The 27,969-nt window shown below is 33.0% G+C and overlaps 1 protein-coding gene across 3 annotated transcripts; it reads right to left on the bottom strand.

Moving 5' to 3' along the window:
- Positions 1-27,969, bottom strand: LOC128858022 (synaptic vesicle glycoprotein 2A-like). 3 transcript variants are annotated; one of them, XM_054093943.1, is made up of 8 exons: positions 27,080-27,969; positions 2,711-2,794; positions 2,309-2,633; positions 1,406-1,766; positions 1,003-1,329; positions 783-912; positions 537-693; positions 1-460 (listed from the first exon to the last, which is right to left on the bottom strand). In XM_054093943.1, the coding sequence occupies exons 1-8, from the start codon at positions 27,147-27,149 to the stop codon at positions 256-258; spliced, it is 1,659 nt and encodes a 552-aa protein (XP_053949918.1). In that variant the 5' UTR covers positions 27,150-27,969; the 3' UTR covers positions 1-255. The 3 variants fall into 3 exon arrangements, with proteins under 3 accessions (XP_053949918.1, XP_053949916.1, XP_053949917.1); XM_054093941.1 differs by having other exon boundaries at positions 783-1,329; XM_054093942.1 differs by lacking the exon at positions 27,080-27,969 and adding an exon at positions 8,583-8,682 and having other exon boundaries at positions 783-1,329.

Below are 27,969 nucleotides of genomic sequence, written 5' to 3'. Positions count from 1 at the left end.
TTTTGTATATTAAATCATTCAATTCCTTTATTCAATTTGTAATTTCATTCTCATACTTTTTCTAAGTTCATCAATCACACTTGCACACATACATACACACAAACTACTAATTAAATAACCACACACACACACAAGGACTCATACAAATATTGATCACAATTTATAAGAACTGTATTTTGTATCCCTTCCATTTGTTGCGAAGTTAAGTCTGCTATCCGCATTTAAGTCGCATATTAAAATAAGAAGTTCACACTTTTATGCCTCATCCAGAACAGGTTTAGCTGGAGGTGCCAGCGTTCGTCGTGGAATCAAGAGCGCCAGGAAAGCGCAAATATACAAAGCAGCACAAGCAGCGACGAAAGACATTTCGCAGTTATTGGCAAGCAGTGCGCCCACAATATTAGCACCAACAACACTGCCCAATCGGCCAAACATCAGCGAAACACATATAGCCATGGCACTAAGGGGAGAGAGAAAAAAAGAGAAAATTTGAATTGAATATTGAATTGGTGGAAATATGAAAAATCATAACTTACCGCATTTGTGTCGGATAGAGCTCAACAGTGGCCGCGCCCAGAACATTTATAGCCACGCCTACTATAAAGAAGAGCACATACAGGTAGGCGGCGATCGAAGGATCCACGACGAAAACGGCGGCAAGGCCACACGATGTGAAGAAAATCATGGAAATGACTGGAGATCAAAGAAAAAGAAAAGCAATAAGTAATTAAATGACTAAGAAATTAAATGCTGAAAAACGTGTGGGTGCTGAATTTACTTACAAAGTATGGTAATCTTGCCGACACGATTGATAATCAAACCAATGAAGGCAAAGGAGGAGGCGTATAAGATTTCCATGATTAATGAGTAAAAATATGTTGTATTCTCTAGCTTAGCAACGCATTCCATTGTCTGTAAAGAATTTGTGGAATTTGTATTTATTTTGTTTTTAGGTAAAAAATTTATGTAAATATTTTTTTTTTTTTTTTTTTTGCCACTTACACCATCAGTCTTATATAAGCTCTCGTGTTTGTCATACACAATCTGGCAGATCTGTTTATGCTCGCCTGGGTGGCTATTCATGAACTCGACCATGCTGTTGATTATGTGCGGAAACCACATATACATGCCATTCGTCACCACATACAGCCAGAATTGCATATTGCAAACGATCAACGTGATTCGCAAGTATTGCTTGTGGAACAGTGGTACGGTCTGATTCCACATGCTCTTCATGAAAGCGGTGGCGAAATTCTCTTTGGAAGCCGACTTGTTGTTCAACTGCATCATTGAGCCGGGTTGTTCTTCTTCGGGAAGAATATGTTTCAACTGCATAGGTGATGTGCAAAAAATATTATTAGCGCAAATTGTTGAAGTAAGCATTTAATAAGTGCAGGTACCCTACCTTAAGATCCTCAGTGCCGCCGTTCCAACGTTGCATTTTCTGCAACACTTCAATGGCTTTTGCCTCGCGGCCGTGCGCAAGCAAGAATTTCGGGCTTTCGGGCAAAGCGAACATAGATAAGCCACAAAGCATGCCTGGTATGCCGCAGACCAGCAAAAATAAACGCCATGGCTTATAGTCGATGCCCAAGAATGGCATAGGCAAAATCCAGTCTTGGTTGATAACAAGAAAGGCAATCATTGGTAAGATCATAGCGCCAATGGCGAAAATGAATGAAGAGCCCATCATAGCGCGTGAACGGGTTTTATCTGTGTGGAACTCGCCTAGGTAGGCATAAACTGTGGCCGAGCCGCCAGAGACGCTGTAAAATGAGAAATAAAAGAATGGAAAGAATTAAGAGTTTGCAAAAAATCGATGTGAAATCAAATGAAATAACGCAATACCCTATGATCACAAAGTACCGGGAATGTTTAAATAAAACAAAACAGAGTTAAATTTCAGGCAAATTTTACTTTATCTCCTTCAAAATATGACCCGTCTGAAGCAACGCACGCCAACGTTGAACCCTGTCCTCCATGCACCCCTGGTAGGCCGATGAAGGGATGGCCTTCAACTCCTTTATCGCATTCTCTTTGATCTCTTCTCCTTAGGCTCGGTGCGATGGCGCGTTATCATCATGCGAAATCAAAGAATTGTTTGCTCACATTTCCGGCCGTTCGCGACGTACAGCATCTATCAAACGCTTCAAAACGGATAAATAATATTCTCTATTGACTGTCTGGCCCGATGGAAGGTACTCATGCTGCAGTACGCCTTGGCAATCGAAGTCAACATCACCTTACCGGTACTTTTTGATCATAGGGTGTACTTTTAAAACTACATAAAAACCATTGAAAAACTTACAAAAATCCATTTATAAACCGCAACATCACCATAACCCAAAATCTGTGCGAGAAAGTTGACAGTAACGTAACTATAAAGCCTGCCAGCAAAGTCGGTCGAATCACGCGCCTGCGCCCCTTTGTGTCCGCCAAAAAGCCCCACAAATGCGAACTAGTAATAATACCAGCAAAGCTGATGGCACTCAATATGCCCTTGTCCTGATTCGTAAGATTTAAGTCACATTGTGCAATTGGTAAGACAAAGCCCATCGCTGCGGTCTCCAACAATACATTGGCCAAAATCATGCCACATATGAAGATGAGAAAGTAATTGAACTTGCCGAAACCTATGAATTGAGAAAAATTAATCGTTGTAACTTTGATGGTATTCACTTGAGGAATACGAAGCGCAAAAATGACTTACCAGTAAGCGATAATGCTTCTGAAAAGGAAATGGCCCCATGTTTACGATTTACCTTAACTGGTTCTGTATGTATAATTGAAAGTACTGGAATAAGGTGGGAAATTTTTTTGTAAATTAATTTTTCGTAGTCGATAAAATTTCTGGAAATGGACGTCTACACATAAAAACATACAAATATTCGTTATATGAGTATGCGTGAATGTAGTATGGGAATTTTTTTTCGATGGGGTGAGGATATCGCTGTTGAAGTACGCCTACATATTTCATTTTTAATGAAAAAGTAATTTTCAATATGGTTTTTTATTTCGAATTGTTTTCAATTAGATTATTGCATGTTTTTGCTTTTCTTACAAAATAAATATTATATACATATGCACGTATGTGCATTAATAGTTCAAATTACAAAAACAAGAAATTGTTTCTTAAATTATAAATATTTATAATATATATACATACATGCATTTTCGCATTTAAAAAAAATTTTATAATTTTAAACTATTAACAATGACACATTTTTTTAATCTAATATTTGCATGTAATTAATAAAGATTTATTTTTTATCCGCTTTTTGTTTACTTAAGAGATATTAAAACAGCTATTAACACTTTGTGCTGGTATAACGCCGTATATTATCAAATTTTCATTGCTTAACCCTTTAGCATCATGCGACGGCATAAAAAAAAACTTTCTCTTATCACCAAGAACGGAATGATCTGCAATAAATCATTTCTTTGTTAAAGTTTGGGGATAATAAATAATTTTGGTAATCCTGTAAAATTCTTTTTCATTAGAACAAGCAGTAAAATTGTTGCCAACGGAAGTTACTTCGAGTACATCGCACATTTCGAGCGAAGAGGCAAAAGAGTTAATGTTGGGAAAACTGTTAATAATGAATAACAGTAATGAATGAATAATCAAATACATAATTTGTGATAGACAAACTGCAACATTTTCAAGAATGTTTAATGATGGCTAATAATGATAGAATATTCATTTATTTATAAATTTAAAATTTAATTTAAAATTTCATTCTCTTCTTACACGAATTTGATTTAACACGAGTTAAAAGGAAAAAAAAACCTTTTTCTACAGAATTGTTTTGTTGGAACACTATTTTCAATATTTTATGATTTTTTCTTGAATCGAATAGAGCAAATAGAGTGAGATTTTTTGAAGCGTTTAATGGGACAGATACCTGTAAAATTTCGAAATTTTTTTTTTTTCATAAAATGTTAATATAATCCTTTAAGAATATGTCAAAAAATATTTAAAACGTGTAGCATACTTATATATTATAATTTATTAATGTATTTATTTCTATATGGCAATACCTTCAAATTGTTAAGATTTATTTTAAAGTTTTCTTATATGTCAATGCCCTAAAATTGAAATGACCACTAGATGTCTTTTTTCAAACACATTCCGTTTGGTAATCGGCGGTGAGCAGAGCTTATAGGTGCTTGCCAATAACTACCTTTGTAGTGTGGACAGCGTTGGCTGGCCGCTGCAAAACAAGTGTTGCTCTTGTTCGCGCAACTTACTAAACGCATTTGTTTTAGTTTTCCGGCGTTTTTATTACAATTAAAAATACGAGAGATATATTTTACGAAAAAAGAAACACAACGTTATAAGTTTTAAATAATAAAAGAAATACAACGTTACAAACGTAAATTTAAGTATTTCTTATATTATAGATCGTCAACCATGACGACTCTATTCTTTGCGTTCGAGCGCTGGGAAAGGTATAGTTACGTTGTATTCAAACTTTAGACGCGTTTTCCTCAAAACTATATTTTTCGATTTGGCGTACACGATAACTCGAAAAGTTATTGACCGATCTCCCTAAAATTTTGCACACATCTTTTTATGATATTACTTTCTATATGAATTTACAAGTTTTCGAATATTTTTCGAAAAAAAAAAAATTTTCGAAGCAAAAGTTGTACGAGAATTCGCCCCAAAATTAATTTTTTGTTTTTTAAGCATTTTATTCCGCGAATATTTTTTCCCCCATTTTGTTTTATTTCATATAGAAATTATGACATTAATAAACAAAAAAATTTTTGGTTTTTGTATTCAGGTCACTGACGCCGATGCTACAATGCCCGCCGATTGAGAAGCCCCGCCGCGATCTTCCTGGAAGAATTGAGTGTACATCCGCCATTTTAAATAATTAAAATAAAAAATAAAAATTTATTATTTTTATGTATAAATAAACTGTATGACCACTTTGAAAAAAATATATTGACTTCTTCATTTTAAATAATTTTAATGAAAGTCAGGGAAAATATGGCCGTTTACAGGTATCTGCCCTTAAATTAGTCACGTCGTTTAAGAGAATTTTCAAAAAATCAATTTTTTTACAGATTATTCTTCTTTATAGTTTTAGGCGTATTTCTGTAAAAATTCGATTGTAAAAATTCCCCATAGGTACAAAGTTATGGTAGCGAATGTAACTGCCCCACGAGAGTTTGATGTCCTTCGTTTGAGGCACTTGAAAGTTTAAACTCGGTTTTCTACTTTTTCTACTACTACTTTTTCCGGCACGATCTGCATGATGACTCATACAGTTTTTAGTATTTTAGATGATGCCGCTTTTTTATTTAATTTTAGAAAGTGTTTTCTCTATAGATTTGATTTTTGATATTTTTATTAAAAAATTTTATAAACATAATAAATGTGTGACATTTAAGACGTAAACGCAAACTTTGTTTTAAAATGCCGTAAATTGCTAAATTTTTCGAAATTCAAAAATCCGGGTCGACAGATTATAACTACAACTTTATTTTACAAGATTTTTTTTACTTTTTACAGATCCATCAACATTTCAAGGAGAAATGATGCAGACTGTGTAGCAACTTTGGGCCACGTGATTTTTTATGCACTAATTTTTGTAAAGAAAAATTAAAATAAATTTTTTTATAAAGTTTAAGTACTAATATATATATAATTTTTTTATCCCTTCTAAAACCGGGTTTCCTTTTAGCGCATTTTCGGCGCTGCTGGACGAAGGTAACCCCTTAATGATTTATTTCTTATAATATATTTGACGAATTAAAATGTGTAAGCACGAAATAAATTCTTAAGCGAACTATAAAAATATATTTTTAATATTACTTTCACCTAATTCTCCTTTTACACGAATTTTTTTGGAAACGTAAACGTCATGTAAAAAGAGAGTTTGGTGTAATTATAAGGTTACCACAAAGTGATAAGGTTTGTCTATACTTGTATGTACTCGTATAAATATTTTTTTTTAACTTAATTTTACTAATTTTATGCTATAAAAATAAATTTCTGTTACAACAATAACTACATAAATTCCAGTTTCAAGCTTTGTTCAAAATTTTTAAACATTTTTATTCAGAATATTAAGAAGAATATTAACACATAGATGGCATTGCATTGTGCACTCACCTCACTTTGCATTATTGCATTCACCTCTCTTTCAGTTAGTACTAACTTTAAAAAGACAGCTGTTAAAATTTCATGAAACTCTATTCAGAAGTTCGTGAATTATTGTGCTAAGAGTGACGCTACTTCTGTTATTTTCAAAACAATGGACCAAAATGAATTTCGTGTTTTAATTTTACACTGCTTCTTGATCGGAAAAATACCGTTCAAGCGAAGCAATAGCTTGAAAAGTGTAATGGCGACTCCACTCCATCAGAAACAATATTAAAATGATGATTTGCTGACTTCGAACCTGAACGTAGAGACGCCGATTATGCACAATGCAGTGGATGTCCCAATGGGACGGTAACACCAGAAAACATAAAAAAATCTACAACGTCGTTTTGAATGATCGAAAAGTGAAGTTGCGTGAGTTAGCTAACATCCTAAAGATATCAAAAGAACGAGTTAGCTTTACTTTATTGCATGAGCGATTAACTATGAGAAAGCATTTGACTATGAGAAACGCGGCACCCACACGTTTGCTCACTATTGACCAAAAACAAGAACGTGTTGACGATTCTGAGCAGTGTTTGGCCATGTTTAAACTTAATAAACCGGAATTTTTGCGTCGATATGTGGCAATGAATGTAACATGGATCCATCACTGCACTCCGGAATGAAAACGATCGTCATCTGAGTGAACAGCAACCGATGAGCCTCGTCCAAAGCGCCCGAAAGCACCGAACAATCGGCTGAAAAGGTTATGGCCTCAGCACTTTGGGAGAAATACACTCGGAGGTATGCCATTGCCCGCGGAGAGCCGATTACTATTAAAAAAAACTTTTTCTAATATCTCGGTGATATTCTGAGACTCGAGCTTGTGCACTTCCGAATGATAGCCACACACGAACCAATCATTGAATTGTGGTGTAATAAAGTGCAAATTTGAAGTGGAATTCCGTTTATTTTTAACAATTTTAGCTGACAGTGATTGGTGTTATCTTCCATATAAAAAATATGCATTAAATGGAGAAAATGCACAAGAACGCAACCGAAAAAAAATTCTGAGAAAGCAGTGTGGTTTTTTACCTACTTGAAACTTGCACTTTAAATTTAATTAAATTATTTACATTTCATTTAATACACAAAATATTAAAGAGCTATAAAAGTAGCATAGTTGAATTTTTTCCGAAATTCTGAGTAAAAAATTAAAGCAATTTTGATGAAAAAGTAAAGAAATTTTGATGAAAATTTGCCGAATTTTTACAAATTTTGTGCAAAGTTTGAAATTTTACATTTGTTGTAGTATAAACTGTGTTTTGATAAAGAATAATTGAAATTAATTGCCAGTCTTATAGCCCATGACATTTTAGTATAACAAAGTGCAAGTTTTAAGCTGCTCGAAAACCACGTTGATGTTTGACTTTTTTTTTGGCTGGCGGTCTTGCGCATTTTCTCCATATAACGAATGCTCCCAATCTTCTTCTATATGGAGGAATTTTTTATATGGCAGAAATTCGTTATATGGAGGCGTGCATTCGTTATATGTAGAAAATGTAAAAAATTAAAATCAGGACAAAAAATTATCAAAAATCAACGAGAATTTTGAGCCACTTCAAATTTGCACTTTATTATGTTAAATTTTATGCGCTACAAAATTGCGTACGTAGTTCATTTTTTTTAATATTCTGATTAAAATTTTTGAAGTTTTTTTTTTAGAACTTGTTGATTTTTTTTTAATCTTGCGCAAAGTTTTAAACTTTAAATTTTTTTTTCTAAATCCAATTCTTTATTGGGATCTGTTTTTTAAACATTCAGCGATATTATTACTTAAATCTAATTAATTTATTTAAGAGAAAAAAAACATTTATAGAATACACCCAGTTGTGCAACCATTTACTACGAACTTGAATTTTGTTTTTTTATTTTTTTATGCTTATTTTTTTTAAAGCTTAAGTAACAATAAAATTGTTTATAATATTTATAAAAAAATAAATTATATTTCTATAAAAATAATATATATAATAATTTATTTTTTTATAAATATAATAAACAATTTTATTTATTGTTTTATTATTATTTAATTTTATAAAATTGTTTATTATATTTATAAAAAAATAAACAATTGTATTGTAGGAATATAATTTATTTTTTTATAAATATAATAAACAATTTTATTGTCATTTAAGCTTTTAAAAAATATAAATACAAAAATATAAAAAATAAAATTCAAGTTTCATAGTTAATAGTTGCACCACTGCTGTATTCCATTATTATTATAGAAATAATATATAATTTTTTTTTAAATATAGTAGATAAAATAAACTACATTTTTATAAAAAAAAATAATTGAAATAAAAAAATCAATAAATCAACAGTCAAAACTCGTCATAATGAGGTGGTGATCTTATAATGCTGCAACGGACTACACATACATACAAACATATATGGTAATAACAAAGAAAGTCATTCTTACCCATTCTATGACTTTGAGTATGAAATAATTTTAAATGTTATGTCTTAAATATTTTTTGTTTTTTTTTTTGCTTTTCTTTAAATAAATGCAATAAATATGCGTGAATATTAATTAGAAGCTAAATATTTTATGTATACAAGTCTTATAATTTTTTGTACTGTCTGACATTCGCGTCGTACTAAGATACTAATGCTTGTTACGAAAATAACCACCTATTTAAACCTTTTCTGCTACTCAATAGCACATATGCACATACATATATACATACCTGCATACAAACGTACGTTATCTAATACAACAAATTTAAGAGCTAAGATCTGTGACATTTTTATAAGTCTTATTAAAATTTTTATTAATGCCCATGCATGCAGAAGATCTATTCATTCCTACGAGGATGATATGTATTTTCCATTTCATTTGCTTATTTTTGTAAAGAATCCCAATTTCATATATTAAATAGACATACTTACATACATACATGCATACATACTCGTATATGTACCCTCTGTAACGTTCGAATAGTTGAACTTGGAAGTCTTGTTTTGCGGTGGCTGTGTTCATATGCATATATATATATGCACATATATGCACTTATATATGTATGTAAGCAAGTACGAAGCGCACATACATATTTATATGCCCATCGTCAAGCAATGCTTGCGTCAGTAAGATCAGCTATTCATCAAAATATGTACACCTGGATAAGACCCATGTCTAGAACAATGCATTTTCTACCTACTGAATGCGTTTGTATAGAGAAATTTGTATATTACGCACATACATATGTACATATGTAGTGCAAGGCAGATAGCAAGCAAGCAAAGTTGTCTAATATTTACCGTTTCTTCAATTACCTCAGTTGTTTTCGAATAATCACAAACAAAACCGTAGGCACCGACAAAAAAATTATTTTACCAGCAGTCATACACACATACATATGTAAGTATATATTTATATATGGGCCTTTATTTTTTAGTTATATTACAAAATGCCAAATCCACAAATAAATATATAATTAAACTCAGATTATTACAATTTGTATGTGCTACGTATGTATGTGTGTGTGTATAAACCGCCTGCAAGGTTATTTTTTTATATTTAACGAACAAGAGGAACAGTGCACACAAATATATTTTATAGGACGATAGTAGTTAGTTGCCTTTTTTTGTTGGTAGTTGCCTTTTTTCCTAAGTTAGTTATTTAAAATTTATTCAAAATAATATTTTATTAAAAAAATTGTGTTTTAATTAATTAATTTTAAAGAATGACAGAAAGTTAATGTTTTTTCCTTTTGCAAATTTCGAAAACCATCTACTTTAAGCCAGTTATGCTCACTTTTTAACAACAAAAAAGTAATTTTTTGTTTTCTTTCTTCAAAACATAATTAATCAAGTTAAATACAAAAATTCCTTTTTCTTTCCTTTTTGTTGTTGTATGTACATAAGTACATGTAAGAATGTACATAATTATAAATAAACGTCATTTTATTTGAAATAAACTAAACAACTGTCAACAGATAAGAGCCGGTGTGAGGTTGAAGGTATATTATAGCGTGGGAACCAGGTGGATGGTATAAACGAGTGATGCCGTAGTGTGAATTGCCACTGATATGAGGTGTTTACGATAGGCTTAAAAAGCCGGGGTGAGAGTATATTTAATTTATTGCATTGTGTTTTATTTTATTTATTTATTTTTCATCTTGAAAATTAAAAATAAAGTTAAGGAATTTTGGTTAAGAAAATAATCTGTCATATCCGCTTAGTCGTAAAAAGGGAAATAAAGAAAAAAATAAAGATAAAGTGTAATTGTTTTATAGGCGAGATGGTGGGCAATAGAAGGCTAGCGGTGATTAACTTTAATAAAGAATCAGTGACAAAATTCGCCAACCAGAATTGGAGGATCAACTATGACTTCCAAGCGTGGACACTTCATATCTATAGGCAGAACGTAGCCAGCAAGGGCACCTCATCCGCAAAAAATATGAGGGCGACTTCAGCTGCAAATGAAAATCCTCAAAATGAGGTGGTGGCATCCAATTTCATTATTTTTGACGGGTTACTCTAAAGGATACGGCGGGGGAATTTTCCAAGCTCTCTTACGCTATGGAGGTTGGAAATCTGCCCAAACCATGGTTGGCTGTCCTCCAACAACGCACACACACACGATAGTGGAGGTTGTACAGTTCAATATCCACCACAATATGGCGGCCCTAGCCAAACTCAACGTCCGTCTCGCTGAAAGAGAAGAGGATATCGCGATCATCCAAGAACCATCGATTATAAAAGATCAGGTTTTCACCTTAAGCAATAAGGAATGTAATCTGGTCTATGTCAGCCTCGAGGCGCGGTATTCCCTTGATACCGGAAGCAGATGCTGAGGCACACCATACGCCAGGGACAATTCGCTCTTAAAACAACACCTTTTAACAATTTTTATAGCTTATATCAGAAAATGTTAATGAACATTATCATTAACAGAGAATGTTCATTAACAGTATTATTAACATTATCTGCAATAAATGATCATGTTCATTAACATTATCTGCCTTCATTGTTTGAAAAGATCAACAGAGATGGGTATTTAACAGAAGCTTAACATTTCTCCACTTTTGTGAATGATTTTAAAGCATACGTTCAGGCGCACAATGAACATAAGTAAATACATACATCGGTGTATGGAAATAACTTAAGTGAAACTACAGTTGCGGTGCATATGACTGTGATATTGATGAAAAAACTGAATGGGTGCGATCAAGGTAGTAAACAACTAATCATAGCTACCGATCATTCGTTGCCACTTGGTATCGATACTTTCAGTTGTTTCTAGCATCCGAACAAATTATCGGGTGCCAAAATGTATCGTGTAAATTCAAGTATCAAGTAAAAAAAATAATTTAAAAAATCTGACAATTTTATTTTGATTATTGAACGGATATGCCGCTAAGGACTCAAGGAAAAAAATTATGATGTTTGAATGGTAAATCATTTTTTCGTGCTTATGAAATGAAAAAAAAAAATTTATATTTTTGAATTTAGCAAAAGATATTAAGAAAAAATCATATTCGTTAACTAAGGTACAAAGAGCAATTTATTTAATATTCGCCTTAGAGGCGCTTTCTTTTCTGTGTAATTATATTTCCAGCTTCCGGAAACACCTTACCTTCACCCTTTTATTACTGGAATGCACTTTTTCGCAGTTTTTCTGAGCGAAAGGTATTGAAGGCATTGCAAAATCGCAAATTTTCAAAATCAATTACCACCAGCAGTTACAAAAAGAGTAAACACGAAAAACTGCCATCAAATTGAAATTCGCATTCACTACTTTGACCAGAGAATGTTAATGAAATTTCATAGAAATTCTCTGGTTATAGCGTTGCCATATAGCAAATACTGCAGGGAACTATCTATACCTAGCCCCAAACTTGAGGAAAGCATCGAGTAAAAAAACAATTTCTTTCGGTAAAAAAGCATCGAGTATTTACTTGCCAGCACAGGGGTTGAGGAATCACTAACTACAACCAAAATAAAATTGTATTTAGTTACGAAGTACTCGATTTTTCATGTGTTTGCTAAAGTAATAGTAAACTAAAGTTCGAGTTTATGTTCAGGGATTTAATTACAGGTTCAGATGCATGAATTGTGCAGGTTGATGGTATTTTTATATATTTTTTATTATGTAACGATCCTCCTTTTTCTCTTTATTTGCTATAAACCTTGTTGTGATCGTTAAAGCACCGTTACTGAGCAATTGGTGTGAAACTAATTGTTAATTGTGTAAAAGAGCTGCGCAAGTACTTACTTTGTAAAATATTAAATTAAAATTGTAAGTAGTATTTTTCTTTTCATTAAACAAATGTTTCTGAAGTTTTTGGCATATGCGTTAATTTTTCTGATGTTTGAAAAATGTGAGGGAAATATGACAAACCAAATCAAGAAATGAGTTATGGTTTTGGCTCATAAAAAATTATTATTCAACAAAAATTGTGTTAATTGGTCTTGTTCCACATTTGTTGCACAAGTGATTGAAAGACGCACGAAATCGATTTTGGTCTAACATTTATGTTAAATATTTCTTGACTAAAAAAGTGAACAAAATAAATAATTTTGTTTAATTAGATGTTAATTTGTGATGTTGTGTGCAATGTGAAAGAAAATAAAATATAATAAATAAGAAAATGTTTCCGAGATATATATATATTTTTTTTAACCAACTGACTTTAACTATACACATCGTAATAAAAAGATATTATTAATCGTGGATAGACTTGATTTATGGCGTTAGAGGTAGTCAGAATTTTCACAAAATTGGATTTTGTTTAGCATTTTCTTAAAGTATAATATCTTAAAAATATTGTGTGAAAATTTGAAGTGAATCCGACAAATACTTTTCGAGTTATTCAACAATTAACAAAGGGCGCTCGGGCGCTCCAGAGCAGATGGTAAAACTTTAAATGCGTTTTTCTCAAAACTATGTTTTTTGAACTGGTGATCACTGTAACTTAAAAACCGCTTGGTAGATTTCAACAAAATGTATAATGCTCTTGAAAAACATAAAAAGTCGTGCCTGATTGAAGGATTTTTTTTTTTCAAAATTTCAATTTTCTTTAAACAATTAATTGTCGGTTTTTTTCTCGAAAATCTTTAAAAATATTTCCTTAGGCCGTCATATTGTTAATTTTGAAAAAAACAAAAAAGCTTCGATTAGGCTCAAGATTATCTATTAATAAACCTAATTTCTCTTGTCCGATTGATTTTAGATGAATCTCCAAGGACATGTGACGATCACCGCAAGGGACTTCTGGAGAAACAGGGTCCTCACAAACAGCGATAACTTTTATAATTATTAATTTTTTTTTTCGAAATTTTGCTGAAGTCAAGTGAAACATAATGTATTAATGCTATGTTTTTATTATTGTAAAATAAAGCAATTGACTAGCAAAAAAAAATTATTGAAAATCATAATTTTTTCGGCCCTCTGCTACACTTAACCCATTAAACATTTCTTGACTGAAAAAATTAACTAAATAAATGTTTAATTAGATGTTAATTTGTGATGTTCTGTGCAATATGAAAAAAAAAAATAAACAAATGTTTCCGAAATATTTTTTTTTACCACCTCACTTTGACTATACACATCGTAATAAAAAGGTACACGATTAATAAAGGCTTGGCTTATGCAGCCAATATACCAAATCTCTGGTATATTTATGGCATGCAATAAAGACGACTTGGTCAAGTGTTTTCCCACTAGCCGAATGCGTCTAACTTTTATTTTATTACAAATGATCTTCGGTTTAATATCTCATAAATATGTCGAAGAGCTCAAGAATGGACTGCGTTCGTCCGTTGATTAGCGTCCGCCTGCCTAGTGCCTTAACTTGCTTTATGTTATGTTCAAATTAATTGGGGTTTAATACTCTATTGATGCGATTGCCTGTCAAATGCATTCAATATACACGCCCTTAGGCATCTATTATACATACATATGTATTTACGAGTATATGTGCGTAAACACTTGTATATTATCATGTGGCTCACTTTGATCTCCTACCATAAATGACAACTAATTAATTTGATTCGCAAAAAAAAAGCAACTTGTAATAAACAATAAATCTAAATATATGTATGAAGATCCACATTAATTGTCGTGCTGATTAGATGCTTCATTGTTGTAATAATGAAGTGTAGTAAAACATTCAGCGGAAAACTATGTCAGTCATGAAAAAAAGATGTTTATAGCGTAATTCGTTTACTCAGATAGCGAAAGCAAACAAGTGCTACGTACACTGTATGTATGTGCATGTGTACGTGTATCTTTTGGGCCGAACTCATTGAAACGTGCTATCTTATTTTCTTGCTAAAGCAAACTGAACCACCCACTTGCAAATGAGTAGGTGTGCAAATATTTTAGTAATTATCGATAATAATGGGGTAATTTGTTGAAGTTCACATCTGAATATAAGCAAGGCAAGGGAAATAAAAATTTTTTTTTAAATATATATATGTATGCACATGTATGTATGCATGTACATATATAAGTAGAAATTGGACTACTTCAAAGTACTTTAGATTGCCTAGTATTTCCCGCCATTTGACAATATTTTTGATCAAAAGATTTGTAGACTATTTCAACTCCATAAACTTCTATACCAATAATTAACTATGTATATAATATCTATAAGTACGTACAAGTAAATATAGTCCACAAACTATATGCTGTTGGGTCTGAATTACCTCATGCTTTGGATATATGTAAGCATGTGGCCTTCAGGGTGGAAAATGTTACAAAAACAAAAAAAATTAAGCACGTGCTGAATTGAGTGGCACTCTCTCCCTCTCTCTTCACAGAATGTCACACATACAGCTGAACAACCCTTTATATTCTGCGACAACAACGAAGAAGTGTCTTGAATTTAGCATTAAATTCAATGTTTGAACTTTTTTTTTGCTTTGTCCCTTCTTCAGTGCAATCACGCCCAAAACGAATGTACAATTTGATGGTTGCTTTAACGAGAGAAACTTTGCGAAGTTACCCTGCAGGGAAAACATGAACTAAAGACTGATTCAGTACTAACACTTTTCAGAATATTATTTCTAACTAGTACGGTAATTATCTTATATTTACTGTAACCGAAATTTTTACTTAAGATATGTTGTTTACAACTAAGAGATTTAAACTCTACACTATGGTCTAGCAAATTTAAAGCTAAGTTATTAGGGTGGTAATGTAGTCTACGAGCGGCCACCGTAGCCGAATGGCTTGGTGCGTGACTGCTAATCGCAATTCGGAGAACGTAGGTTTGAATTTCTGTGCAACACCAAAATGAAGACAAATATTTTTCTAGTAGCGGTCGCCCCTCGGCACACAATGGCAAATCTCCGAGCATATTTCTGCCATGAAAAATCTCCTCATAAAAATATATCTGTAAAATATCGGCTTGAAACTGTAGGTCACTCCATTTGTGAAACACCATCAAAAAGCATGCCACAAACATGAGAAGGAGCTCGACCAAACACCCGAAAAAATTGTGTAAGCGCCAAGCTTTGTCTTTATCAGCTCTGCACCACACTCAGTTAAAATGCGATATGTCGATGTTTTGGAGATATTCAATTCCGATTCCATGAGTATTGAACGATGATTTCGGTTAATTTTTGATAAATTTACGAACAATTTAAATGCAGTTTTATTTGATTACTGATTTTGTTCATTGTCATTTATGTCCTCATAACCATCTCTGCAATGTGTAATCCACTCATGAATTTTGACTCGAGATAGACAATCATCACCATAAACTTTTTTCATCAATTCAAATGTTTCTGTAAACGGCGAACAAAATTTGATATTAGCTCTTTGTTCGAAGCTCATTTTTGTACCGATGACATAAACATACTGACACTTTAGGCGCAGTAACTTCGCTTCCACTGAACCGAATGTTACCAAGCTTTCACTGGAAGTCAGCTCGGGATGTACATAACTTCCAACGCACAAACTCATTAAAAAGATGGTGCCATCAAAACAAATTTTTATGACGCCAGTCTTGTTTATTGTGGACTTCTCCTTGTAATTCATGTAGTTTTTGTGTCGCATATTTAATTCAGGTTCAAGTCCTATCGACGAAAACTAACTTATTTTTTCTAATAATCTTTTTCTATTAAAAATAGGTGCTAGACAAATGAACGTCAAAATATATAACCGACGTCTTCGCCAATCTCGAACTAAGGAGGGTTAAAAAGTAAATTTCTGTTAATACGCAACATCTGTGAGTGACACTAAGAAATGAAGGAATTATAGAAAATTATGCATGTAATTGGATACGCATGCTTGGCTAATAGGTGTAATTGGCTCTGGATGCTTTTCTACCTCTTCGTTTAATCTAATCTATTCAAATCCTTTCCAGTTCAAAATCAACAGAAATGTGGTTAGGTTAGGTTGGTATGGTTGCCCAGGGAATGGGCACACTTGGACGAAGAAAGATTCGTCCTTTGTGATACCATTATGAAGGGGTGAGGCGGGAGAGAAAGACCGATGGGATGCAGGGAGAGGGCGGGGAGGTGGTGCTGGGATGGTTAGGAGCGTGCGGATTACGAACTATGACTATATTTGCGTCGACCGCTTTATGCTGCTGATGAAATTCATCAGATTTTTAATGCCAGCGCCAGCTATATGAACAGGCGTGGCAAAGAAGTGGGAGCCAAGATGCCTAGATCTTAGCCCCGCCAGAGCAGGGTAGCTAAGGAGAAGGTGCTGAGATGATTCCACCTCATCCTCCATACATCCAGCGCAAAAAGGACTCGCGGTGATTCCAAGTCTCACAGCATGCATTCCTCGCGCATTGTGTCCTGTGAGAGAACCCACAAGATTAGAGAGCTGATATTTTGTCAGCCTCAGAAGCTCGCCCGAGCGCCTCCGGTCCACACGTGCCCAGAAGGATTTCGCGACCTTACACGTTTGTGTACTTGCCCAGCGCTCGCTGAGTTGGTGCGATGCCCATCTTTCAAGGAGCAGACCGCAGACAAACAGAAATATGACTCCATTTAAAAACCGTACAGTGATTTAACTAAAAATACTATACTTATATACCAAAATATGAGCCCGCATTCCTAATTGTTTAGATTTTCGAGAGGAATCGAATTACAGCCGCTCAGAAAACTATATGTGGATTTCCCTGCAGGGTTGTTAGACATGTAGAGCGAATTGGCAAAATACATACTCACATTTGCAATCACAAATATGCATGCATGCACATGCACATACATATGCAATATTTACAGGCATACGAACATGTGAGTGTTTAGTGAGGTAGGCAGCTTTTTTCTCTACGCTTTTTTATTTTCTAGATGCTCACTTCCGCTTTGTCAACTGAATTCTAATGAATGTTTGTGTTTACTCTAATTTCTTTAAGTATCTCATTGTTGTAATTATTTTTTTATTGCTACTGGATGATGGTGCTCATGTTGCTATGTGCTTGAATACGAGTATATTACAAAATGTGTTATCATTTAAAGTTTGAAGCAGCTTTAAACTGATCGGGCATTGCTCAGCCACAGCAGCGTCTGTGCGGAGGTGGTTGACACCAGCTCTTTCTCTCTACTAACAAAAGTAAGCCAATGGAACTTGTCTTGTTTATTCCTATGAATGTTTGATAAGGGATAGAGAGAGAGTATGTTCATACGTAGCGCCCTTTCATATTTATATAGTATATGTACATATATAAGTAAGTACTGTTGGAAATTATCTATCAAAGCTTAATCACCTTTATTCACGTACTGTGGCACATTCTCGTTCTTACGCATTCTTTTCCTAATCTTCTTAGCTTTTCTCTAATAAAAGTTAATAGCTGTGAAATCATAGTCCGGCGCTTATTATTGAAATATTCGAACAAGTTCTCGTACATAATAAATATCTCTGACGACAGTGTCTGCGTGCTGTTTACTTTTTTTAGTTATTTATTATTCGCGTGCGTTTATGCCGTGTGATTATGGCCTTCAATTAACTGATAATACATAATTTTTGCGAAATTGCTTACAATAGAGAATACTGTATTTGGCGTTTAATACTGTAGCGAATTGGCCAAACGTGTGCTTACTGTATTTGCCTCTATTTATGCCAACGAGTTGTTATCGTTTTTTTTTTCGATGTCTGTGATTTTATTTTATGTACTACAGTTTTTTATATACAGTCTGTGTCAGGAAAAAGGAACCGCGATTATTCATGAAGTATAAAAGATATATATTTAAAAAAAAATTTTACATGAAAGTATGTACAAAACTACGAGTCACAATTACTCAATAAGCCCTGTAGTCTCCCTGTCTGGCATCTTCTTCATGCTTTGAACCAGCTTTCTGTGTAGCTCCTCGACAAACAGGGCTAGATTTTGCGAACTTGCCTTCCGGCAAGATGCGTTTTCATAGTTCGCCACACATTTTCAATGTGGTTGGCGTCTGGGGACTGGGAAGGCCAGTCCAATATTGTGTTTTGTTGTTTCTCAATGTGTTTTTCTGAGAGCAGTGGTTTTGATGGTGTGGGACGGTAGGATATGTTCGCCTCCTTCAGTCGATGTTCGATGGTGTTGATACTCACATCTACTCCCTTTTTAGCAAGAACTGATTATGCTTGGCGTAGTCACAAAGAAGGGTCCCGCTTAAAAAGTTTGACGATCACTTTATCCTGCTTTTTTGTCGTCACTCGCTTCAAGTCGCGCTCGGAAAAGTCATCAGCACCTTACACCTTATACCACTGATTCCACATCACCACAAACTTTCTTGATTTTTTAATTACTTTTGCAGCCGCGTAAGAAATTTCGGACCTTTCGAATGATTACATAAAAATACCGCCTCAAAACGCTTCGCGTACTTGTCACTCATTTCTGTTTGGTTGCGTTTACGGGAAAGTTTCGAACGACATTAACCTGAGTTAGCACTGGCGTCGTAGCCCTTGAGTGGGACTATAATGCAGCAAAAAGCAGAAAGAAATATGCCTTGAAGTTCCAAGAAAAAAACCGGTTCTTTTCTTCTGGCACAGACTGTAATACTGAACAAGCTCGGTAAACGCGATTACGCGAGTTCCAAGAATGATAGAAACAAGATTGCGTCTATAACAGAGTCCGTGACGTCACTCTAGCCTAATTGTTTAGTGTTGCTAACCCTTTGCTTTTTGGAAATAAATTTAGTGCTTTTTATACTCAAAATGTGAAAATTGTTGTTTGGTTTTCATTTCCTTTTTTTTTTAGTTAGAAGTTGCCAAAACTGTTAGTTAAAAAAAATGTATATTTAAAAAAATGCGCAAAAGGCCACTCTTGCATATAAAACTAATGTTGAGAAAGTTTTAGTGCTAGTGAAAAATTATTGATTCTTATAAAATTTAATGTTTTGAAAGTGCGAGTCTAATTTTTTTAGGGTTACATTTAAAACCTTTTTATGAATTTTAAAAAGCCTTTGAATTTGCTGAACGCATTAAAGCGATAGAGTTGTATTCACAGTAAAGTTAAACACAAACATACCAGATAATACTGAACCGACCTTTTTGAAAAAGGAATACCTTATCTTATTACATAGCCCCAAATACGACAAGAAAGTGTTTTTCGAAATAGAACAGAGTGAATTATTGAACTAATTTTTGAAAAATGTATATTGTACATAATCATCACGAGAATGGCACTGGACTGGAACCCGCAAGGGAGCAGAGGTCGCGGTCGACCAAAAAGCACTTGGAGAAGGTCGATGCCGCGTGAACTAGCAAGAACAACTGCACAGAACCGTGTAAGATGGAAGAGTCTTGTCGAGGCCTTATGCTCCCGAGAGGAGGGGGAAAAAATAATAATAATTATTATTAACATTACATTTTAATGTAGGAAGTGACTAGAAAAATGGGTACAAAAGATTTTTCTTAAGTTTGCCCTATGACTTTTAAATTTGTCTGTCTCATTTCCCTCTTACAGCTCCCGCTTGTTATTAATTGGATTAAAGTCGCTTCGCTTTCTTTTGTGTTTAATTTAATTCAAGGTGGCATTGATTGCGCATTTCTTTTGCAACGCATTCACTTTCTCATTCCGGCGCGAGCTTTACGAAGCTCTCAGCCTTTTTATCTTGAGATATTCAAAACGAATTTCGAATCCAATGCACTTTTTGCTCGGACTCTGCGCGAATTTAATGAGATCTCGAATTCCATATCGTTAAATTTTACAATAACTAAAAATCAATTCTCTTCTTTATTGCAGCATTTAATTTTCTAATATAATTGTATTCTTTTTAGTCAACTTATGTTTTAGTTTCAGCTCGTTTTATTTCTGATTCTACTGATATGTTTTTTATATTAGCACTAAGTCAATAGTCAGTAAGAACCTTTATATATTTTCACTAATAAATAAATAAATACAAAACTCTGAGGCTAGAGAACAAAAAATGCTTAATCAAGTTATGAAAATGGTAATCCGTCCACTCTGATCATCAATTGGGTTAGTGGGACGTCAAGGAAATCAGCTGAAATCAGCAAAGTAACGACATCACGATAGGTGCCACCTCATTATTCTGTCCATCGTACGCGGGTTCTATTAGCGCCAAACTTGCTACGAATTTCTATTAACACGACTCCTTAATTTTCTAATCATAATAATAATTTTCTCATATAATAGGTAGTTTTTTTTTTTGGCTCCACATTGACGGCAAATGCCGATGGCTTTTACAGATTTTATGTAAATTTATGAAATGAAATTTTGACACATACGAATTTTACGGTAATTAATTTTACTTGCGGAATTGTAAATTTCACGCACTATTTATTTACGGGATAACCAATATTCAAATAAAAATATTACGCGCTTCAATTAAATTAATTGGGTCATAACCATTTAAAAAAGCTAATAAAAACTATTTAATTATTTTTGTAATTAACAATATATGCGCATATTTTCATACACATTGACCCAAAATGAAATTAAAAATTAAAAATTAAAAAATAAATATTGGGATATGCAAACAGTCGAAGTGCTCTTCAACTACTATTCTCTTCATATATGCCTTTTATGTCCTCCAGTAAAAAAATGCAATAATATCTTAAAGAACTAGTGGTTTATTGTACCCTCCATGACTATATCTAAACTAGTACAAAAGGGATGCAGGTGATACAGTTGGTACTCAACTTTGCTGAGTAGCTGCAGCTAGCCTTCTATCAGTGATGCGGTTGAAATTTCAGTGTTCGCATTTTAAAAGTAGCTAATTTAGGCTAAATAATCTATATTTTAATTTTCAGTTAGTTCACGTAGTTAAAACTCTTATTTTAAATAAAGTCTTAGTATTCCATTGTAAGCAAATATTTCATACCTAAATATTTTTACAAATTTCGATACAAACTAAACTTATTGGATGAAGAACTCAGCAAATTTTGCATTTTTTGTAACTGTAATACATTTTAATATTGTAATGTTAGTAATTTTAATTAATATTGTAATGCAAGCTACAGGGTGGCTGATGAAAGCCGCTACCAAAAAAAAATTGAATAACTTTTTTTCTTTCTAAGTTATCTGTTCCATTTTTGTTTTAATTTGCAGATTGATCTTTAAAATTTATTAAAATGGATAACTGGGACACGCAAACAAGAATTTGGATAGTCCGCCGCTACCACGCACTGGAGTCCGTTTGGCGGCGATCCCCCGTGCAGATGGACCATAATGAGACTGGTGAATAATTTTGCTGAGCAAGGAACAGTCGCAAGAAGGCCTTGTCATCGAAACCCACCAGTTCGGACGGAGGAAACGATCGCTGCTGTAGCTGCAGCTATACAAAGCAATCCAAGGGTTTCAACAAGAAGCTTATCTGCTCAACTTGGTGTCAGCCGACAGTCTTTGCAAACAATAATGCACAAAGATTTAGACTTATTTCCCTACAAAATTCAAATGGTTAACAAACTGAATGCAGCAGACTTGCCGATTCGCTTGGAACTTTGCCAGAAGATCCTGCAAATGGTGGAAGAAGACCAAAACATGTTAAACTGCCTTTTCATGTCTGATGAGGCCCATTTCGATTTAAACGGCAATGTGAACAAACAAAATTGTCGAATATGGAGTACTTCTAACCCACAGATACTCCACGAGACGGAATTGCATCCTCTTCGCGTGACAGTGTGGTGTGCGGTTTCTTCACGCTGTATTGTCGGGCCTTATTTTTTTGAAGAAAATGGTCACACCGTTACGGTTACTGGATACCGTTATTTGAAAATGCTGAAAGAATTTTTCTATCCAGAACTACGCCGAAAGAGAATTCCTTTCAACTCTGTGTGGTTTCAACAAGATGGGGCAACGTCTCACATAGCCCAGACTGTTATGACAGAGTTGCGACGAAAATATTCCAATAAACTGATTTCAAGAAACTCCGAATTTCGTTGGCCCCCCAGGCCGCCTGACCTTACTGCACCTGACTTTTTCTTGTGGGGTTTATGTAAACAAGAAGTTTATAAAACAAAGCCAACAAATTTGGATGAACTAAAACAATCCATTCGGGCAACAATTGCGGCTATTCCTGTCACAACTCTCAAAGCAGCAATGAACAACTTTTTACTAAGATGCCGCACTTGTGTCAACGAGCATAGGGGGCATTTAAATTCAATTACTTTTAAAACTAGTTAAGCTACATTTAATAAAATTTAATGACCTTCAACTTGAAAAAAAAAAATGAATTCCATACACTAAAAAAAAAGTTATTTGAGTTTCTTAATGTAGCAAAATTCATCAGCCACCCTGTATTTCATAAAAATAAAAATACTTTGTCACATTATAGGACCAATATTTTCATCGCGAAGCATTTCTTCATCTTAATAAAATTCGTGAAGTAAATTAATTTAATTAGATTCGTTATTTCCTTACATCATTATTAAGGCATTACAACACTTTTGAATACTTTTAAAACCAGATCTTACAGTTAATAATAAATAATATTACAGAATTAACTTTCTGCTGCAGTTTATTCTTTACAAAAGTTCTTTCGACTTCAACGTTACTTAATGGCAAAAGTAAAAATATGACAAAGAAGATTACTAAACTGTTGCACGTAGGAATGCCTAACAACTAGCAAATACTATACCATACAAATGCTACACTGGTTGTGAATGTGAAAGCTGAAAAATAAAGATACAAAATCGGCAAAATCACCCAGGGATGTAGCAACAAAATGATGCGGAAGCGCAAGTTGGATTCTGGAGGACCGCTTTAACCAACCAACCAACCCGATAGTTACTAGCTTTGTAAATTGACTGCGGCGTTGTTGATGCACTAGGTCGGTAGTTCAACCCACGATGGAGCACGATGTATTGATTTTCGAATTCAATGAATACTCGTAGAAGTTGTTGCATGACTTTGGATTTTAGTCATTTATAAATATTTAATTTAGATACGTTAACTTAAAAAATATAGTTTGATGTAAGACTAATAATATAATAAAATACATATGCTGACAACCATCTACCGTTTGTTCGAAGAATCGGACCTAGGGCTTCTTAGATTTAACGTAACAATTGTACTGAATCGTTTTTTTAAACTTGAATTCGAGTTTTGCTTCTTCTTCTTTTTTTTAGTTTATTGCAATGAGCTGCCAAAAATGGACCGGTTCAGAAAGTGTTCAATAGTTCCTGCAGGAATGACTACCACAACAAAGCGCATGCGCTAATTCTAAACTAGTTCGATTTACTACGGGGTATGTATAGACTTTGCTGAGAGCATTGACTGCATCACTTGAATATACCATGCATGTATGCGTCTGAGTTTCAACAGAGTACAGGGTACACAAATATATAAGGAATTTCGATATATGTACATGCTTACATATACAATGTATGTGAATATACACGTACACTAATGCAAATAAGGGGGTTGCAGTCGAGCTGCCTTGACCTGGGCCAATGTCTGGCATTGGCAAATAAACCGTTAATATTAGAAGACTATATATGTATGTGGTATGTACTGCATCACACACAAAATCACAACTCATCGGCGTGCAAGCACTTCCGTCATTCTCATTACAGGGTGTTCGGTATTCTAAAAAAACTTAATCACTAAATAATTAAATTCCATCGATTCATAAGAAAAAGTCGGGGATTTCTAACAGTTAATTATTCTGAAATGAGCGTGCATTGGAAGTTGCTAAATATTGAAATAACTGAAATAATTACATTTATTACAATTAAAGAGATATGTGCTTTATACACATATGTATGTATAAGTAGTATCGCTATAAATATTTATTAAAGTACCTATGAATTACTTGGTCTGTAGGAATTCCCGCAAATGTTAATTACGAAACACAGCCGTTAGTTTACACTTATAAATGCTTTCATAAATAATGAGGTAATTACATTTAGGTTACATAGGTATATATAATTAGGTATACTTATATACTAGACTGATTTATTAATTCAAGGTGCAATTAACGCGGCCATTGACTCAGTTTCCAATAAATTAAAAGTTTAATTCTATTATATGTAGATATAAAAATGTTGCAAGCAAAAGTTTTGCTCAATTAAAAATATACTATAATTTATTTAAGTCAACAATGCACTAATATTTACCGGCAATATGTACATAAATACTATTAATATCTAAATTATTACCCGCACTTTTACACTCGACGCCCAATCTGTCAAATTGAAAAGCTTCACCATTTTTCCCCGCTTTATAAGGTACATTTAGCGTTGTGTGCTTTGTTCTTTTCTTTACAGCTATTTCATTAATTATTTCTATTGAGAAACACATACACTTACACTGATATTGAATTGTATAATTTTTATTTCCAATCGATTTGTATTTATGTATATTTTTTATATAACTATTATCCAATTTGGTATGGTATATAAATTCAGTGCTTCGTCTAATGAACCTTTTGGTAATTTTGTACTCTTTACTTCGTTATTTTAAGTTATTGGTTAACCTAATATAATAAGGGATTCAGATATTCGATATTTCAACTAGAAATCTTTTTGTCATGTTTTAGCAATTACGCTTACTTTTTTTTAAATTTTGCTGTTATATTTAGTAATACAATTTTTCTTTCAAGTATCGCTCTTTTATTACATGATTTTCTTAGATAAAAAGTTTGTTTTTGTTAATGGGATAAAAATTGCAATTACCTCGTATTGCATTTGTACTTAATACAAATCACAGCTGTAACGATTTTACTAAAATCTCCATGTAAGTGTCGTTATTTCCATGCCACTAACCAAAGCAAGCCACCCATTTGCTATTGCCGAGTGTGGGCAGTCTCCTCCGCAGGAATATTTACTTCTTTTATGCCATTGTGGTTTTTTTTAGCGCCGAGTACAATATTTTTCTTCGTTGTGACTAGTCAACTAACCTTGCACTTGTTGGTAAGAACGATTTTGCATAGAGTTTCAAAGCTAACTCCCCGTCACTCTCTTTCGCTTCGAATTTTTATCTCAGAAAAAACTGAATGTGGTCCTCTTCGACTCATAATGGCCTCCATGCGATATTTATTGCACTTGTTAGGTGTGCGTATGCATCACTGTAAGCGGCGCCCTGTTTCATTTCATTCATATGTCGACATTTTGATGGCCGCTCCTAGCGCGGATTGATATCTTTTGCGATTGGAGTGTATCGATCCATGTGAAAAGCAAACCGCTACACATGTTCCTTCTTTTTGGGTATTTTTTTTTTTCATTTCATAATTTCAGTTAGCTTAAATCGATTATTTCCATTCCGACGACTAATGACCAAACTTGTTTAACCTAATTTTAATCGGCTTCGGTATATAATAAATTTGTTGAAGTCAAAATCTAAAACAGACCTGACGGGAATACACAGTAGTGCAAATTGCTTGGGAAGAAGCAAATTTTCTATTTCTGTCTCTTAAATTTGTCGATGCTCTTTTAGTCTTAAGTATCGCCTTATCTTAAAATTTCAAACAGAATTTAGCCCACCCAAGCTACAAACTTCGCTTGTATTTTTAAGAGAGCTTTACGCTACAAATTATTCTCTTTCCCAACTTCTAAGCATTTTGGAATAATGTGTACGAATGCGGATTATAAAAATTGAAATTTTAGATTTATTTTAAATACATACATTTATGACAGTTAACTGTATCTAATTAACGACTAAAAAATAATAATTTTTTTTGTACAAAATTTGTTTCTAATAGACTTAATTTAAATTGATTTTGTTTAATTAAATTTTATTTCATTTTATTTTATTTTATTTAATTTCATTTAATTTTATTTTATTCTATTTTACTTTATTTTATTTTACTTCATTTTATTTTATTTAATTTGATTTTTTTTTATTTTATTTTATTTTATTTAATTTAATTTTATTTTATTTTATTTCAATTTATTTTATTTTATTCTATTTGGTTTCATTTTATTTTATTTTATTTTATTTTATTTTATTTTATTTTATTTTATTTTGTTTTGTTTTATTTTATTTTATTTTATTTTATTTTATTTTATTTTATTTTATTTTATTTTATTTTATTTTATTTTATTTTATTTTATTTTATTTTATTTTATTTTATTTTATTTTGTTTTGTTTTGTTTTATTTTATTTTATTTTCTTTTATTTTATTTTATTTTATATTATTTTACTTAATTTTAATTAAATTTTATTTCATATTTTAAATAAAAATAAAAAATAAATGGAATATCTGGCAACCCTTTGTCTTAAATTATACTTTACATAATATGCTTATATAAAAGGATGAGTTTCTTCTAAACAGATTTTTATATAGATGTATATATGCATAAGTTTGTAAGTACAAATGATAGTGAAGAACTTAATGCTTGCTATAACACTTCCGTGTCGGCTGGCTAAAAAAGAATGCATCTATGTCATGTTAATACATAAGTACATATACATATATATTCAATGTCATTTGTAGTATATAATTTACAGTATAGAGTTTACAATTATAGCATTGGCAACGAATAACGACAGTGGCACAATTACAAAATGCCTGTGAAGGTATGAAAGTGATTAAAAAATACTTTTTCAAATAATTACTTACAACGCTCGGCGGCACTCTCGGCACTACAGTCTTTCAGCTCGAAGCTACCAAGTTTTGAACGCATCTCCATGTTGTTGTTTCGATAGTTTGGCTATGATCCACTGTTATGTTTTAACTTTTGCGCTTGCTTTTGAACTTAAACTTTTTGTATATTTATTTTAAACGTAATTTGCATAGTAGTAAATCAATTGTAACTAAATTCACAATTTGAACTTCTGTTATATTTTACATATGGCAATTAGGGTCCAGTTACTAAAATAGTTAAAAATTATACTTTACAGCTGTTCTGGCAAAAATTATCACATTCGAAAGGTTGGATTTCTTTTTTGTTAAATTTTATATGCATGTGTTTAGTGTTGTTCACAATTTTTCACATGTACTTTTGAGGCTCTGTGTTTATTTAGTTTTAAATTTGCACGTTTTTTCTTTTGTGTTTGCCACATGCATACATACATATATACGTAGATTGCTTGCGTTGGCAGTGATTTCGTTTTTTTCACGGCGGACGACGGTCAACAAGTACGTATAATGTGCAATTTTTAAAATTGACTATTTTGCTAGCACCCACAATAATTCACCTGGAACAAAATAGCACAAACCACCGCCTATATTCGTTGACTTTTTTTCCGAAATCTTATTTTCTTACAATTGCGCGTTTCATATAATATTTTAGTTGTATGGTTTAAGTATGTAAAAATTGCTTATTTTTACTTTTACTTGCTAATACTGGCAGTGAATAAGTTCTTTTAGTTTCGTTGTGGCGATGTTTTTCTGTTTATTGTAGCGAAAGCGAAGACAGCGACGGCCATCATCTGGACAGTACTTTGTTGCTACTCACTTCGTTGTTATACGTTGGCCTCTACGAAAATGACTGAGCGATGCATCAACCG

This window comes from Anastrepha ludens, chromosome 3, assembly GCF_028408465.1.
Source record: "Anastrepha ludens isolate Willacy chromosome 3, idAnaLude1.1, whole genome shotgun sequence".
NCBI classification, from domain to species: Eukaryota; Metazoa; Arthropoda; class Insecta; order Diptera; family Tephritidae; genus Anastrepha; species Anastrepha ludens.
The sequence above is the reverse complement of the archived record's forward strand: the minus strand, read 5'-3'. Positions and strand labels throughout refer to the sequence as shown.

Excerpts from the sequence above, each read along its gene's own strand:
- LOC128858022 (XM_054093941.1), bottom strand. The coding sequence starts at position 27,149 with ATGGAGATGCGTTCAAAACTTGGTAGCTTCGAGCTGAAAGACTGTAGT. Across the intron at positions 2,795-27,079 it reads CGAGAGTGCCGCCGAGCGTT|TACTTTCAATTATACATACA; the intron begins GTAAGTAATTAT and ends ACCTTATTCCAG. Across the intron at positions 1,767-2,308 it reads CGGTTTATAAATGGATTTTT|CGTCTCTGGCGGCTCGGCCA; the intron begins GTAAGTTTTTCA and ends CTCATTTTACAG.